Source organism: Narcine bancroftii, chromosome 1 (assembly GCF_036971445.1).
Source record: "Narcine bancroftii isolate sNarBan1 chromosome 1, sNarBan1.hap1, whole genome shotgun sequence".
Classification (NCBI taxonomy): Eukaryota; Metazoa; Chordata; class Chondrichthyes; order Torpediniformes; family Narcinidae; genus Narcine; species Narcine bancroftii.
The window spans coordinates 21,536,503-21,551,928 of NC_091469.1; the positions used below are offsets into that span (position 1 = coordinate 21,536,503).

The window sequence follows — 15,426 nt, forward strand, 5'->3', positions numbered from 1 at the left end:
AAGCCTGTTAAGTACATTGGACAACACACACTGAATCAGCTCTTCAGACATGTCACTCTTTCTTTTACTCAAAACCAATGGTCTTGCTTGAATGCACGGAAGAGTCATCACAATATCAATCTTTTCAATGTAGCAGATTTTCATATTTCAAGGCAATTTTACTGAGGGAGGACCTGTTGAGCGAACATACAACCCTGCGTGCAGAAGGACCTGGATTATCAGGTCCATCTGATAGAGGGCATCATAAATGTGTTAACACAAATAATTTATTCTAATCTTCATTATGTATGTCAGGGTTTTGGTTGGCTCTTTAATGAAGAGAAATTCAAGTCAGCAATCTTTCATTACAATGAGTGCAAGAATGCGAGTGGGATTTCCAAAGAATGCCAGCCAAATATAAAGCTGAGAAAATCCAATTGGAAGAGAGAGAAATCTCAAAGCCAATTGAGAGAAGCCAGCCATGCTCTACAAAATCTAAAGGCTGCCAGCACAAGGTGCCTGGTGAATTACACCAATGCAGTGAAAAAATGAAGCAATGACGAGAGCAACGTTAATGCTGTGCATGTTCAAGCTACCAATGTAACAAGAAAGCCAAACTCACCAGACACTTCCACTGGCGAAGCAAGTTCAGTCTTCACGATGGGAATGCTGCTCACGTTAGTTTCTGTATCTTGGGTTGGTGTTACAGACCTGGGTTGACTAATATCCTCTTCAGAGGCTTCGACATGAGGTAAAAAGACAGTATGAGCATCCTGGATGTGAGCCTTAAGATCATCGTAGGTTTCTGCACGGTAATCGCATCCATCGCACTGCAGGGCCTCCATTACTTTAAATGCCTTTCAATTTGAGGGACCTGAAAGAGACAAATGAGCAACTCCTGTCATAAAATGGAACCAGAACAGAAAGATGTGCAAATATCACTGGAGCACATGGATTAAACTAGTGTTTATTGATACAGGAATTAAAGAGCTTCCTAGATGCATAATTAACAATTCTCTTACACATCTTAATTCTGGCCCTTTGAACAATGCTGGAGATTTTCTGCAGCACCATTTACTAACACACCTTTAGCTGTTTTTACCTCTCAAGTACTGTGTTTTAAAAAAATCCATCTTATTCTGATTCTTTTGCCAAATACCTCTAACATGCGTCTTCACAATCATCCACCTTCCATTAATATAGTTTAGCTTCATACAAAAGGGTTTACACTTTTGAATGCCCCAATCAATCCCTGCAGCCATCTTGACGCAGTAGGACAACCCCAGCTATTAAATTCCATCGGATGCCTCAACTTCGCAGTTACACCACTGATCACAAGAAATTCGAGGACAGCAAGGAACAGATATTAAATCATATTGTCTAAAGCTTGTGCTTGCTACATGATGGGAGTATCACTGAATACTTACTGCAGAGCATCCATCAAAACTGGATAGATTCCAGTGAATATACATCCAGAGGCCACCAGACAGGTGTGATGTTACAAGCCTGTCCACAGGATCCAGTTACACATACAAGAACAGGTCAAACAGAAATAAACCTTCAAAATGAGCACAAGACTTGCTCCAACAAGCTTTGTGGGGATCTAGACTGAACAGGTGCAAGTAGTGCACCATTTGGAACCACTTGCACATTTTCTCCATTAAGTTTTGTGGTTCAGCCTTTCCACACACCTGTCTTTGGTCCTCCCCTTCACCTTGACCTATTTGATCCAAACCAAACCCCCCGCCATCCCCATCCCCTACACAATCACATCAATCTGCAATGCAAATCCACTCGGTTCTAACAGCATTCCTCACCCAAGCCTCCTTCCCAATTACTCCCGCCCTTCCCTGATCCAGTCCTCCTCCTTGCCACACTCCGCCACCACCACCATGACATGCCACAACTCTACAAAGGTCCAGTGAGCGAAGGAAAAGCCCTAGTGGGCACAAGATTTACAAGGACAGTCCTACTGCACGATATGCTTTGTGCATGGCCATCCAAAGAGCTTTGCACTATGCTGCCCAGGGAAAATATACTGGCTCCACCTTACTTGGTTGCTGCCCCTTTGTTGGTCTGGAATGATTTGCAATAATATTGGGTACCTAACAAATGATCCATGACAATATTTTACTAAAAAAGTGATTCAATCCATTTTTGTTGGCTAAGGTTTCCCAGCAATAACCATGGGTAAATTGCCAGCACTCACTACTCTTTTTTTTTTCTTTGGCTTGGCTTCGCGGACGAAGATTTATGGAGGGGTAATGTCCACGTCAGCTGCAGGCTCGTTTGTGGCTGACAAGTCTGATGCGGGACAGGCAGACACTGTTGCAGCAGTTGCAAGAGAAAATTGGAGGGTTGGGGTTGGGTGTTGGGTTTTCCTCCTTTGTCTTTTGACAGTGAGGTGGGCTCTGCGGTCTTCTTCAAAGGAGGTTGCTGCCCGCCGAACTGTGAGGCGCCAAGATGCACGGTTTGAGGCGATATCAGCTCACAGGCGGTGGTCAATGTGGCAAGCACCAAGAGATTTCTTTAAGCAGTCCTTGTACCTCTTCTTTGGTGCACCTCTCCAATGAATGTTGAGGATGGAGCGGAGACAACGCTGGTGGAAGCGTTCTAGGAGCCGTAGGTGATGCCGGTAGAGGACCCATGATTCGGAGCCGAACAGGAGTATGGGTATGTGGCTCCTAGAACTCACTACTCTTATTATGGGATTATAAGCAACTTTTGGATTTCCATGCAATTTTAATGGAGAAATGTCAAAAGTTGTCAATAACTCAGTACTCTTCCTCAGACTATAGCCCCTTTTACACAGAGCTAGAAAGCCAGGGTTTATCTGCCTTTTAAGTGCTGTGTGAAAGAATTTCAAGATGGATGGGGGGGGGGGGGGGTTGTCCCTAGACTTTGATCCACCTAGGTAAGTAGACACAAAAGTGGAGCATATTTGACTCACTGAGCCGGATTTTTTCAGTTCTGAGTTAACACTCAACCAGCTTCCTAAGATGCATTACATCTACAGGAATACCGCAGCTTTGCAGTATAATAGGGGCTTATGGCTGGTTGCAGGATCTCTCTGCGAAAACCATGTAAATCTCTGCACTTCCATAAATTCTAAGTATTCTAACCATAAATGCTTTAAAAACTTGCCCCTCACTGCTTTAGCATCCTAATGATCCATAGTTTTCCAAATTCAGAGTTTGTGGATTGTAATTCTCTCAAGAATTTTAATATGCACTGAGGCTTTTTAACTTGTGGCGAGATGGGTTTTTTTTTTTAATTTCATGCTTTAAAATACTGCATGTTCAAAATGTTAATTTAAAATTGTACTTTTTACTTCCTAACTTGCTGTAACCACTCTTCAATGTGATTGGCTGCTCAGCCACAGTGCCATCAGGGACCCAAAGAGGACATGACATCAGAAAAGGGGAAATCCCTGCCAGCAAGATCATTTGATCTTTGAATGAAACAGCTTGAGACCAGCAACAAGTGCCATAAAGCTTAAAGTATTATTGAGGACGCATTATCGTCGATTCACTACCATCAAGCAATAGGTTCGGGAGCATCAAAAGTAGGACTGCCAGACTACAAAATATCTTCTTCCCATAGGCTATGAGATTGATGAACGAGAAAATTAACCCAAAATATTTTATAATATTTATTTTATATTTTTATGCATACATTATGATTATGTCCTGTGCATTGTATATATGTGTGTGCAAAGTGGTCCAGAGAAATGCCGTTTCATCTGGTTCTACATGTCATCAGATGATAATTAGCTTGAACTTGACAAGAAATTCTGGGCCAAAAATTAAAATGAGGATCAATAGGATGGTTGATGGCAAGGATTCCAAATAGGATCTGCCATTTGGAGAGATCAAGCCGACATCTGGTTAGAAATAAAAATCAAAAATGCTGGAAATCTGAAACAAAAACAGAAAGTGGTGAAAACACTTGGGCAGCATCTGCAGAAGGAGAAACAGTTACTGCCTTAGGTCCTGGATCTTTCTTAGCCTCTGACCACTGGTTGACCATGCAAAGAAACCATGGATATGCCTTGCCAGCCATCCTGCTGGGCCCAATTTCCTCGTCAGATTCTAATGTAATCATGTTGTTACATTGCCTCAAGAGCCACCCAGCATAAAGGACCCCCATCACCCTGGTTACAACCTCTTCTCACTGCTACCTTTGGGCAGAAGATACAGAAACCTGAAGACCAGCTCCTCTAAGTTCAAGGAATTTTTTTTCCCCAAGTTATCATCTCTTCAACCTCTCCCTGTTACATTAAGCATAAACTACTTCCACTCCACTGTCTGTGCTACCCGTCTGTCTCCTTTCCTTCAGCTCCCCACCTCCTTCTCTTCCTTCTAACACAGGACTATCCTTCTTAACCCTCTGCCCTTTTCCCCATCACTTCTCAGCTTCTCTTCCACACTTCCTCCTGCATCCACATATTTCCTCTTACCTGTTAGCCTGTACTCCTCCCCCTTCCTACTTTTTCATTCAGACATCTATCCTTTTTTCCAGATTCATGACGGAAGGCTCAGGGGTCAAAAGGTTTATTGTCTTGTACTTCCTACAGATGCAGAGTTTCTCCATCACGTGCTCTGCACTCAACCCTGCCTCTACAAATTTTCTATCTTGTTTAAATCTATTGCTAAAGTTACTTCTTTTGTACTAGGCTAACTGAATATTTATTATCTAGCTAAATTTTGTATTTATTGTCTCTTAATTAAAAAGTTGCAGTTTGGCTGCAGCAAGAATTTAGATTGTACAATGTACATTACCTGTGCGCATGACAATAAATTCATTATTATTGTTTATCTAAAATTTATCTTTTCACCATTCCAATTATCGTATGCTGCCATACCAGGCACCTCAGCTGGTCTTTCTGGTTCCCGGGCCCTTTGCATTTATGGCAATGTCTAAAGTTCCATCATTGCTGCTATGATAATAGTCCGTAAATGACCCTCACTTCTTTTGTAAGAAGTTACTATTTGACTCTTTAATGGCCTATCTAATTTTTTTTCTAAACTTAAAACAAGACAAAATATCACTTAACCACTGTGTATGTTTCGGTTGCGTATTGTTTTGCATTTAATCAAAATTGCACCTCTGGCTATCAATAAAGTAAAAGATAAAATTCAGTTTTGAATTGGTCAGTAAAACATCATCATCTTGAAATGATCCAAATAGAGCAACTTATGGGCAAGACTCTAATTTGAACTTGAGAATCACCGATAATATTTGAAAGATATCTTTTCAAAGTTTTTCTAAATGAAGGCAAGTCCAGAACATGTGAACCAAAGAAGCATCACCAATTTTACATGTCACATAGAAGATTTATATCTGAATAAAAATGAGACAATTTAACTTTAGACATATGTACTCTATGGCCACTTTAAATTGCAACAAACAGTGTTGTGCACAAAAGGAGGACAATTAATCAGAATAGATAAAATCCCATACCTCATCTGAGAATGAAAGATTCAAATCCTATTCCCAATCATTCTTGATTTTAAGTAACAAGGCTAGACTTAAATTAAGCAAATTGTTATAAATAATAGATTTATACCTTTATGAGAAAGTTGTAAATCAAAAAGTATATTAAAAATGTTTGCCTCAGAATTTGCAGCAAGTCAGGGATCTGAGATTGAACAAAAAGTCTAACTTGTAAATATCTAACAAAAATTAGTATTTGTTAAGTTAAATTTTACCACCAATTGTTCAAAGGATGCAAAATTGTTTCAAATAAAAAGGCCTTTAAAACATTTTTTTTAACATTTTTGCTCTTTTAAAAAAAACAATTAGTGTTACTTTTGCATCTCTTGCTTCACCCTTGAGAGTAATAAAGGACATTCACCAATTTTCTACTCCTGTTCAAATTCATTGTTACATGTACCAAGATGAACTGGGAGAGATCATTTTGTGATCACACCAGTAGACATCTCATATACATAGTTGAACAAGTAGGAGTGCAAAATGTAGAGTTACAGAGAGAGCGATCAGAGTAAAGGCTACAATGGAGGGAAAGAATAGCAGAATGGTTGTGGAGTCTTACAAGATCTGCGGGGTGAAACGTGCAAAGCGTCACTATACTTCCTTAAAATGTTCTGCATTACAAATGTGAATATTTTGGGGAAAAATGAAATTGTGGGATACTGCTACCAAGCCTGAAATTTATTGTTTCTTCTCAACTGATCGGAACTTCAGGTTTTGCCAGGTCAATTGATGGAGTCTCATGTGGACAAAAAGAGCAGATTTCCCTTCAAATATATCACTGTTCTGAACCAATCTGATGCCAGTTTTATTAGCAAGTTCAAATTTTCAAAATTCTACACGGGCCCCCTCCCCAAAATGATCATTGCTAGATCGCCACAACCCTCATACCCATGAACCTACTGGCAAAAGAACAGCCTGTTCTCAGGATAGTGATACACTACCACATGCTGAATGAATTTGTAAGCCCTTTCAAGAGATCAAGATAGATTTTGAATATAAATAATTCAAACTGTACTCGCAGAGGTAATTTGTCAATGGCAGTTGCAGTTACAACCGTGAACACAACCAGCAACTTACTGGCCATTCAGAGACGTGCGCTCCTCTACTTTATGACTGGGATTGGAATCTTGTCGATTGACCATGTGGAGTCGAATGTGGAGACTACCATCGAATTCCACTGTTGCATTGTTTTGGCAACAGAGGTTGCATCACATCAGAAGATGAGTAATTTGCTGAAAAGCTGGCGAGCATAGGTTAAGTGATAAATTGTACAGCAAAAGTGTTTAATTAAATGCATTTTTAGCTGTTGTACAACAGGTTTCTCGGAGGTGGGGAATATATGCACACTGATTAAGATTCTCTATCTTTGGGGTTAAACACCACCACCACCACATCCAGCTGCCTTGATGGAATTGCCCCAGGATACTGCATAAAATCAGAACAAGGAATACTTGTGGAACAAAGGAAATTGATTCCATTCTCAGCTGATGACTGATTACACCAGGCAACAAAAAAGCCTTGCATCTACAAATTTTGCAAATGAATTTTAGTAGAAGGTGTCAAATCTGTGTGTTGAGGACAAGCCCTGAGCAATGCCACAGGAGAGAGAAAAAAAAATCAAATTTCAAGCCAGGTCACATCTTAAAATGAAATGTTGAAAACAAAGTTACATCATTTCCAAACTGGAGCTAATCTCTCTTCCAGCAACAAAAAAAATGGACTTCAAGTTCATAAATATATATGTAAAGAACATCAGCCTGACCTCAAATTGACCTGATTATCTGCCAAGAACAATTAGCTCTAATTGAAGCAGGAAGGCACAGTAATTGCACCTTGTAAACTTAAAGGGACAGAACTTGTGTTGCACACAGCTCCACTTTGGCAGCAGACTGATGCACTGACGAGCAGTGCAATGCATCCCTCCTGCCTGTTTAAAACAACAAATTGAACAGGATGCCAAGAATGCAAAAATGGTCTGTTTTAGCCTGGGACCACTGCCAAGGAGTGGGGGGGATGAACACAAGAACATAAGAAATAGGAGCAGGCCTAGGCCATTAGGCCTGCTCTGCCATTCAATGAGATTATGGCTGACCTGATGATAGGCTTATCTCCACCTACCTGCCATTTCCCTACATCCCTTACTTCTCCTACAATGTAAAAATCTATCCAACCTTAAATATATTTGTGTGGTAGCCTCCACTGTTTCAATGGGCAGTGAATTCCGCAAATTCACCATTCTCTGGGAAAAGCAGCTCCTCCTCATCTCCATCCTATATCTACTACCCTGAATCTTGAGGCTATGTCCCCTAGATCTAGTCTCCCACATCAAAGGAAACAACTTACCTACCTCAACCTTATCTGCGTCTTTTATAATTTTATGTTTCTATAAGATTCCCTCATTCTTCTAAATTCCAGTGAATGCAGTACTCAATCTCTCCTTAAAGGATAACACCCTCATATCTCTGTGAAGGAGTGAAAGAAAACAATTGTAAAAAGATGCGGGTATGATTGGGGAGGGGAGTGGAATTGCAGGAGGGAACAAAAGGGACAATGTGTGGAGAAGAATTAAAAAAACTTTCATTTTCATAGATCCATTTCATGATATCCATTAGCTTCACAGCAAATGATAGCTTTAGTTGCAATGTGACAGCTAACATGTACACAGCAAGGTCTCACAAAACCCAAAGTGATGACAACCTGATCCTATGCTTCAGTCATACTGATTGAGAGTTAAACATTGGCCTTGAGAACATAGGAGAGAAATCCTGGTCTTTTATTCAAAATAATGTCCATGAGATTCCTTACTTGCACCAGAAATGGGCAGAGAACAGAGTCTTCCCAAGGTTTAACTGGAGGAAATGTTTGCACAGGCATCACTGAATGCATCGGTGTAATAATTTAGAGAGTGCAGGAGCTGCTGGTGAGATAAACCCAGGTATAGTCAGCATACATCTGTAACAACGACTAGGCATCCTGCAACCTCTGCAATGCCACCACGCAGCTTCACTTTGAACTGATTTATAGACTATACTAGTATACAGTCTGTAAAGATACACCAAAGGTAATGAATAAAATTCACCACCTTGATTTCAACACCAAAGTAACTGCTTTGAATAAGGTTAAAAGAACAGTGTCTCAGCGAGTGGCACCGCTCTTCTAAGTCTTATGGATCTGCAGCAGGACTCGAACCCACAACTATCAGGCTTGGAATAGGTGCGCCACTCACTGCGACGCTGCTCCTTTCAACCCCAGCCCGTGACTGAGGAGATGATCCAGAGGTCCTCCGGGCTCCGGATGAGATGCTAAACAGGGGCCTCACCTGCTCTTCCAGGAGGATGTAAAAACCTTGTGGGCATTCCACTGAAGAATAGAAAGATGTGGTCGTGACCATATTCCTCCCTCAACCAAGAGCATCAAAAGTCAGTTTACAGCCATACCACATTGTTGTAAGTGGGAGCTTGTTGTACTCACACTCTATGTTCCTACAAGACCCATCAATCTTGAATTCAAACCTTAACAAAATACTATCTCAGGTTTTTAAATCAGTTGTCTGATCTTATGCAGGTGCAAACAATGTAACGAGATGAGAATCATCATTTCAACACGTAAAGGTTTAGTACATTGCAATATCAGATCTATTTTTTCTACAAAGGCCACAATTCCTCCTTATTGGCTGTAAACAACAAAAGTCATTACAAGCACTGCGTCATGTGGCTATTGCAGTCCAGAGAATGTGCTGATGCTCATATTCAGTAACAGAGGCAGCCTGTGAACAAGGACACTCTGTCTTCTGTCCATCTTGCGCATGTCACTCCGCACATTCCACAAAGATCTTCCTTGCCAGCAGGTAAGAGCCCACAGTTAACACAGGCAATGAGAGTAGAAAAGAATCCCAGCGACTAGTTCAGTGAGCGCAATGAGTGATCATGTAATTTAATAGGAGTGAACACCATGAATGATGGCAAGTCTTAGGTGCAGTTTTGAGCCGGGAGATTTAAAAAGAGATAGGATCTGTAGAATTAAGTGCAGGTTTTAAAAAGTCCTTTTAGTTTTTAAATTTTAGACATAAAGCATGGTATAGGCCATTCACACCCACGAGCCTGTGCCACCCAAAAACACTAATTAACCTACAAACACTGTACCTTTTTGGAGGGTGGGAGGAAATCAGAGCATCCACAGGACATGGGGAGAATGTACAAACATTCAAGGCTCCACCATCGTCAGCAAACCTGGCCCTTGATGCCGAAATCAACAAGCGTATCATATAACCATATACAGCACGGAAACAGGCCATGTCGGCCCTTCAAGTCCAAACCGGTTCACTTGAACAACTCCGCTAGCTCCTCCGCAAACTCCTGAGGAAGTAGAGGCTTTCTTCATGATGCCATTGGTGTGTTGGTTCCAGGATCGCTAAGGCTGCCACTGTGGTGTCCAAACTAAGCAAATGAGTGTGGAACAACAAATACCTCATAGTGAACACTAAGCTCAAGGTGTATCAGGCATGTGTCCTCAGCACCCTGCTTTATGGCAGCGAATATGGACAATGTATGTCATGCAGGAGAACCGGCTTGAGAGCTTCCATCACCGATTCCTCCGACTCATCCTGGACATATTCTGGCAGGACAGATTCATAAAGCTGGTTCTCTCGGCATGCACCTCCTGCTATGTCAGAAATTACTTTGGTGGCTTGGCCATGGAGGATGGTACAGTTGTCTGGCTGAAGGATCTCAACCCATTGGCTGGCCAAAGCTGAGGTTCAAAGGTGTCTGCAAGAGTGATCTGAAACTCATTCACATCAATGTGCTCAAATGGGAGCCCCTTGCTGATCACTGTGGCCACTGGAGAAGGGCTGTCAGAAAGGGCGTGAAGACTGATGAGGAAAAGAGGACACGTCAGCTGGAGGACAAGAGGACTCGGAGGAAGCAGAAACAACAGAGCCAGTCGACCACAACACATCATTCCGGCTTCACCTGCAATGAGTGTGGCAGAGATTGTCATGCCAGAGTGGGGCTTATGAGCCATTCCAGACACTGCTCTAAAACCAACTATCTATGGCACGACCATTGCCTTCCAAGACAGAAGGATGCCTACATATTGCCTGCATACACGAAGAAGGCCTCTTGAAGGAATTCTATCTAGCACAAAACACAAGTATGTAATCCAGTATCCAGACCAACTCTGGGAACAATGACTGTAGCTTCCATATCAAGGTCAGATGAAGTGTGTATGAGTGGAAAAAGGAAAGGGTTTTGTGGGGAAATCCTACGATGCAATGGCAATCACTCAGCCAGAGTTAAGAACTGCCATATGTTCCAATTGTGGTAAGCCTAGATATATACAGTAGCTGCTACTTGTAAAATTAAGCATTAGCGTGGCAGGTCTAAACAATGGTGGTCAAGCAGAGCCAAAACGGAAGGAAAACAATTACAGCAGAAACAATACAATGCTGGTTTATATAATACAGAGGTGATTTAACAACTGGAGGAGCACATTTTACATACCAAATATGCCACAAATAGTGATATAAAAAACTTTTCAAAATTATGGTGAGAAGTAATAACCATGATGCCAAAATTATTCCATCTCAGGAAGCGCATGTATACCATGAATTTACTATGGTGTTATTACAAAGAGGTCCATTAAAAATGGAAACTTTGGCAAGGCACTGAGAACATTAGAATATCTGTTTCTTTGTAATGGGCAGAAGGCCAGCTTATCGCTTACAGTCGTAAAGCACTAAATAATAGATGCTGTAGATTTGAAAGCAGAAATTGTTGAAAATATTCCCCACATCAGACAGCATCAACGCAGAGAGGGAGAATCAATGTTTCAGGTGGATGACTTTTTCTGAAACCTGTCGAAAGGCTATTGACCAAAAACAACTGTGCAGGATTTTTTGGCATTTAAAGACCTAAAGAGGTCAATTTGTCAGGGAGTGACGGTTAAAAAGTTAAGAACTCTTTGGGAAAATTTACAATGAATACACAACTATATTTTTAGGCAAGCCCTGGAATTATATGAATGATTAAGGATTCACACACAGGCATTAAGGGATGTAAAAGCTTAGGAGTATTAAATTTAATGCCAAGTCAATCGCTTACGGGACGATGTCCTACACACTAAAGATTTCAGAATAAACAGCTTGGGGTAGTGGGGTATTGCTGAGTGACCTTGATCAGATGACATCTACTGTGATGGGATTCAAGGACATGATAGGGCTATCCTTTTCAGATCACAAACTGACTTTTGGTAGAGCAGCAGTGGATGATGTACAATATGAATATGTACTGTCCACATCTCTCAAGATATATAGTCCACAATGTGAGGAGAACTCTTCACTGTATAGGATATTTCCTACACTTGTGCTCAAATTAATGTTGATGAAGAGTGTCAAAGGAACAAATGATCCCCATTAAAAACTCACGATTCTCAACCTCCTATACGGGGTACAATCCACCCCAAAATATTCCAAGCAGTAATTGCTCATGTGCCTCTAAATGTTCCAGCACTCCCTACTCAATCATGACAATATTCTAATTGTAAGAGCCACATAGGAGGAATACTTGGGTCCTTAGTGTATAGAAGACTGCATCAAAAATAAAAATAATGCACCTCCATGCAAAAATTTAAATGGGTAACAAGCTCATTCCAAGACCAACAGAGCCACAAAAAAGAGAAAATATTCTTAAACACTAGTCATTTTTTTAGGGATAATCTGGAACAACAGAGAGTTGGCACTCTTACACCAATTATTAAAGACAAGCCCAGAAGCAGTGGCCAAGGACCAGCAAAAGTCAAATGAGCTCTGCAAGCAGTACCTCAGCTGGCCATTTTTGGTGTGTCATGACATTAATCATATGGTTAAAACTTGGTGGCTACTCTTCCAATCCTTCAGTTAAACAAGAAGAAAAAAAGAGAAAAAAAAAAATCGCTTATTTTAACGGCAGGGTTCATTGCATGCAATACACAAACATGCTGAAGAAACTCAGCAGGATCTTGTAGATCTGTCCCCTTCATTAAAAGCCTGAAGCGTTGGTTTCCGTTTACTTCCTATGGATGACATGTGTCCTGCTGAGTTTCTCCAATACGTTTCCCACCATTCAGTTGGGGAGTGATTGGCCATGTCATAGATTCTTGTCAGTTACTTCTACAGGACACTTATCGAGCAAAAAATCTAATTAAGGAAAGAAGTCCATGTCACAGTTACCCTTTTTTTGGATCTTATGCTATTCCCAAAAGAGGAAAGCCTTTTAGTCTCAATACACTCATAATATTAAATACAAAACATTAGCAAAAGCTTCTGGAAGATGATTGGCTAAGCCTACCTAACTCCACAGCACCCGAGTTCAAAGTTCAAAGTTATTGTCAGAACACACACATGACATCAAATACAACCCAGAGATTCTTTTTTTCCTGACAGGTTTAGCAATTTCTATGCCTTGTCAAACTTGTGTGTAAAACCAAATCTGGTGAAGTAGCAGACATCAAAGCTTCTCTCCCAGAGGAACTCAAGTCCTTCTACTCCTAAATGACAGTACCAGCAAAGAACCACCCCTCTGCACCCCCACATCCCCTGATGAACCCATCCCGTCCGAATCTGAGGATGACATGCGTGCTGCCTTCAGGAGAGTGAATCCGAGGAAAGCATCAAGCTCGAATGGAGTACCTGACCAAGTATTAAAAAATCTGTGCTGACCAGCTTACAAAGGTAATCAGACATTTTCAACATCTCACTCCAGCAGGGCATGGTACCCACCTGTTTCAAACAGGCATCAATTATACCGATGCCGAAAAAGATTGTAGTAACCTGCCTTAATGACTATCGACCAATAGCACTTAAAATCAACAGTGATGGTGTTTTGAAGGGCTTGTGATGAAGCAGATCAGCTCCTGTCTGAGCAGTGACATGGATCCATCTAGTCCACCTAGCGTTTTAACAGGTCTATGGCAGATGCCATCTCACTGGCTCTACACAAAGCTTGGGAACACCTGGACAGCAAAGGTGTATACATCAGGATGCTCTTTATCAACTACAGTTCAGCATTTAACACCTTCATCCCCCTCAAAACTGATCAGCAAACTCCAAGACCTGAGGGATAACAGCCCATTGTGCAATTAGATCAAGGATTTCCTCACCTCCAGACCACAATCAGTGAAGATTGGTAAGAACCTCCACAATCTCCGTCAGTACTGGAACACCACAGGGCTGTGTTTAGCCCCTGTTCTACTCACTTTAAACCTATGACTGTGTAGCTCGGAACAACAATAACACCATCTACAAATTTTCCGACATACCACAGTAGTGGGTTGTTTAAAGGAAGGGGATGAGTCGGCATACAGGATGAAGATTGAAAACTAGGCTGAATGGTGCACCAACAACAACCCTGCACTCAATGTCACCCAAACTAAGGAGCTACTTGTCGACTTCAGAAAAGGAAAGCCAAAAGTATAAGTCCAGTGATTAATGGGGGAATCAGAGGTGGAGAGGGTGAGCAAATTTAAGTCCCTGGGAGTCACTATCTCAAAGAATCGTTCCTGGACACAACACACCAATGGCATCATGAAGAAATCACGTCAGCACCTCTACTTCCTCAGGAGTTTGTGGAATGAACACCAGAAACCCTGGCAAATTTCTACAAGAGTGGTGGAAAGTGTGCTGACCAGCCGCATCATGATCTGGCATAGGATCACCAATATCCCTGAGCGTAAAGCCCTCCAAAAGGCAGTGGACACAGCCAGGACATCAAAGGGAAAAACCCTCTCCATTATTGAGTACATCTACAGGGAACACTGCTGTTGGAGAGCAACAGGAATCATCAAAGACCCTCACCACCCAGCACATGCCCTGTTCTCACTGCTACCATCCTGCAAGACTCTCACCACCAGGTTCAGGAACCACTGCTACACCTCCACCATCAGACTCCTCAATGACAAACTCAATCAGGGACTCATTTAAGGTCTCTTACTTGTGCACTTTATAGATTTTCTTTTTCATTCTCTGCATTGCACAGTTTGTTTGTATTTGTTGGCTGTTTGCTGTTTACATATTTATGCTGTTCACAGGTTTTTTTTGCACTACCATTCAGTCGTAATTCTTGCGCGCCCAAAGGAAAAAGTATCTCAGAGTTGTATGTGGTTTCATGTATATACTCTGACAATAGATCTGAATCTGAAATTCTCTGGGAGCAAATCCATGTGTCTGCACATAATGAATGGAAAGAATGAAATAAGGGTCCTAAAAAAAATAAAATCACTGTGAGGCTGTTACTATGAACTGTTCACCAATCAAGGATGAAGAAATTGGGGACAAAGGATGCTGCTGCTAAAGGAACCAGAATGGAAAATTGTTGAGGAGCTCCAATGCAGAACACGTGGTTTCAGTCAATGTCAAGGAATTGTCTGGTGGTCCAGCATTGACGAAGAGGAGATTTAGCGCGCAGGAGTACAATATGTCAAGACAATCGAACACAACCTCCTAACACACCACTTAAGGTACACAGTGGCCATCAAGGACATTCAATGGGCCCAATAATGAGAGAAGGCCATCAATATTAACTGGAAACAGTTAGAGTTGGTAACTTGGTCAGCATGGACAAGTTAGGGTGAAGGTCCTGTTTCCATACTGTATGACTGACAGTCACAATGACCAAAGGAAAAGCACAGAATTATTCATAGATGAATTAAAATATATGCTTGCCACATACAGTTTTGCTGAAGCTACTTTATCAGTCAATGGTTTAGATGGTTTCAGTTTGAACAGTTAATGATAATCAACATATAATTAAAACAAGTTTCACTTCATACCACCCACAGCTGCAAATTTTGAATCAAAATGTCAGGTTTCACAGGTTGTGGAAGGTCGAATGAACATCATGAAAAGATTACTTCCAAGTTATAAAAACAACTATGCACTCACAAGCACACATGGAAGAGACTATTTGGTCTTTCAAG

The 15,426-nt window shown here is 41.3% G+C and overlaps 1 protein-coding gene across 13 annotated transcripts in view; it reads right to left on the reverse strand.

Moving 5' to 3' along the window:
• Positions 1–15,426, reverse strand: part of znf462 (zinc finger protein 462) — a 151,847-nt gene that overhangs the window by 71,357 nt on the left and 65,064 nt on the right. For all 13 annotated transcript variants that reach the window (XR_011352383.1, XR_011352386.1, XM_069921726.1 and 10 more), the window contains one exon: positions 602–853. Coding sequence is in view for 11 of the 13 variants with exons in the window: in XM_069921726.1 (XP_069777827.1) it covers positions 602–824 (223 nt within the window). In the remaining 2 variants the exon portion in view is untranslated. The remainder of the gene's footprint in view (positions 1–601; positions 854–15,426) is intronic.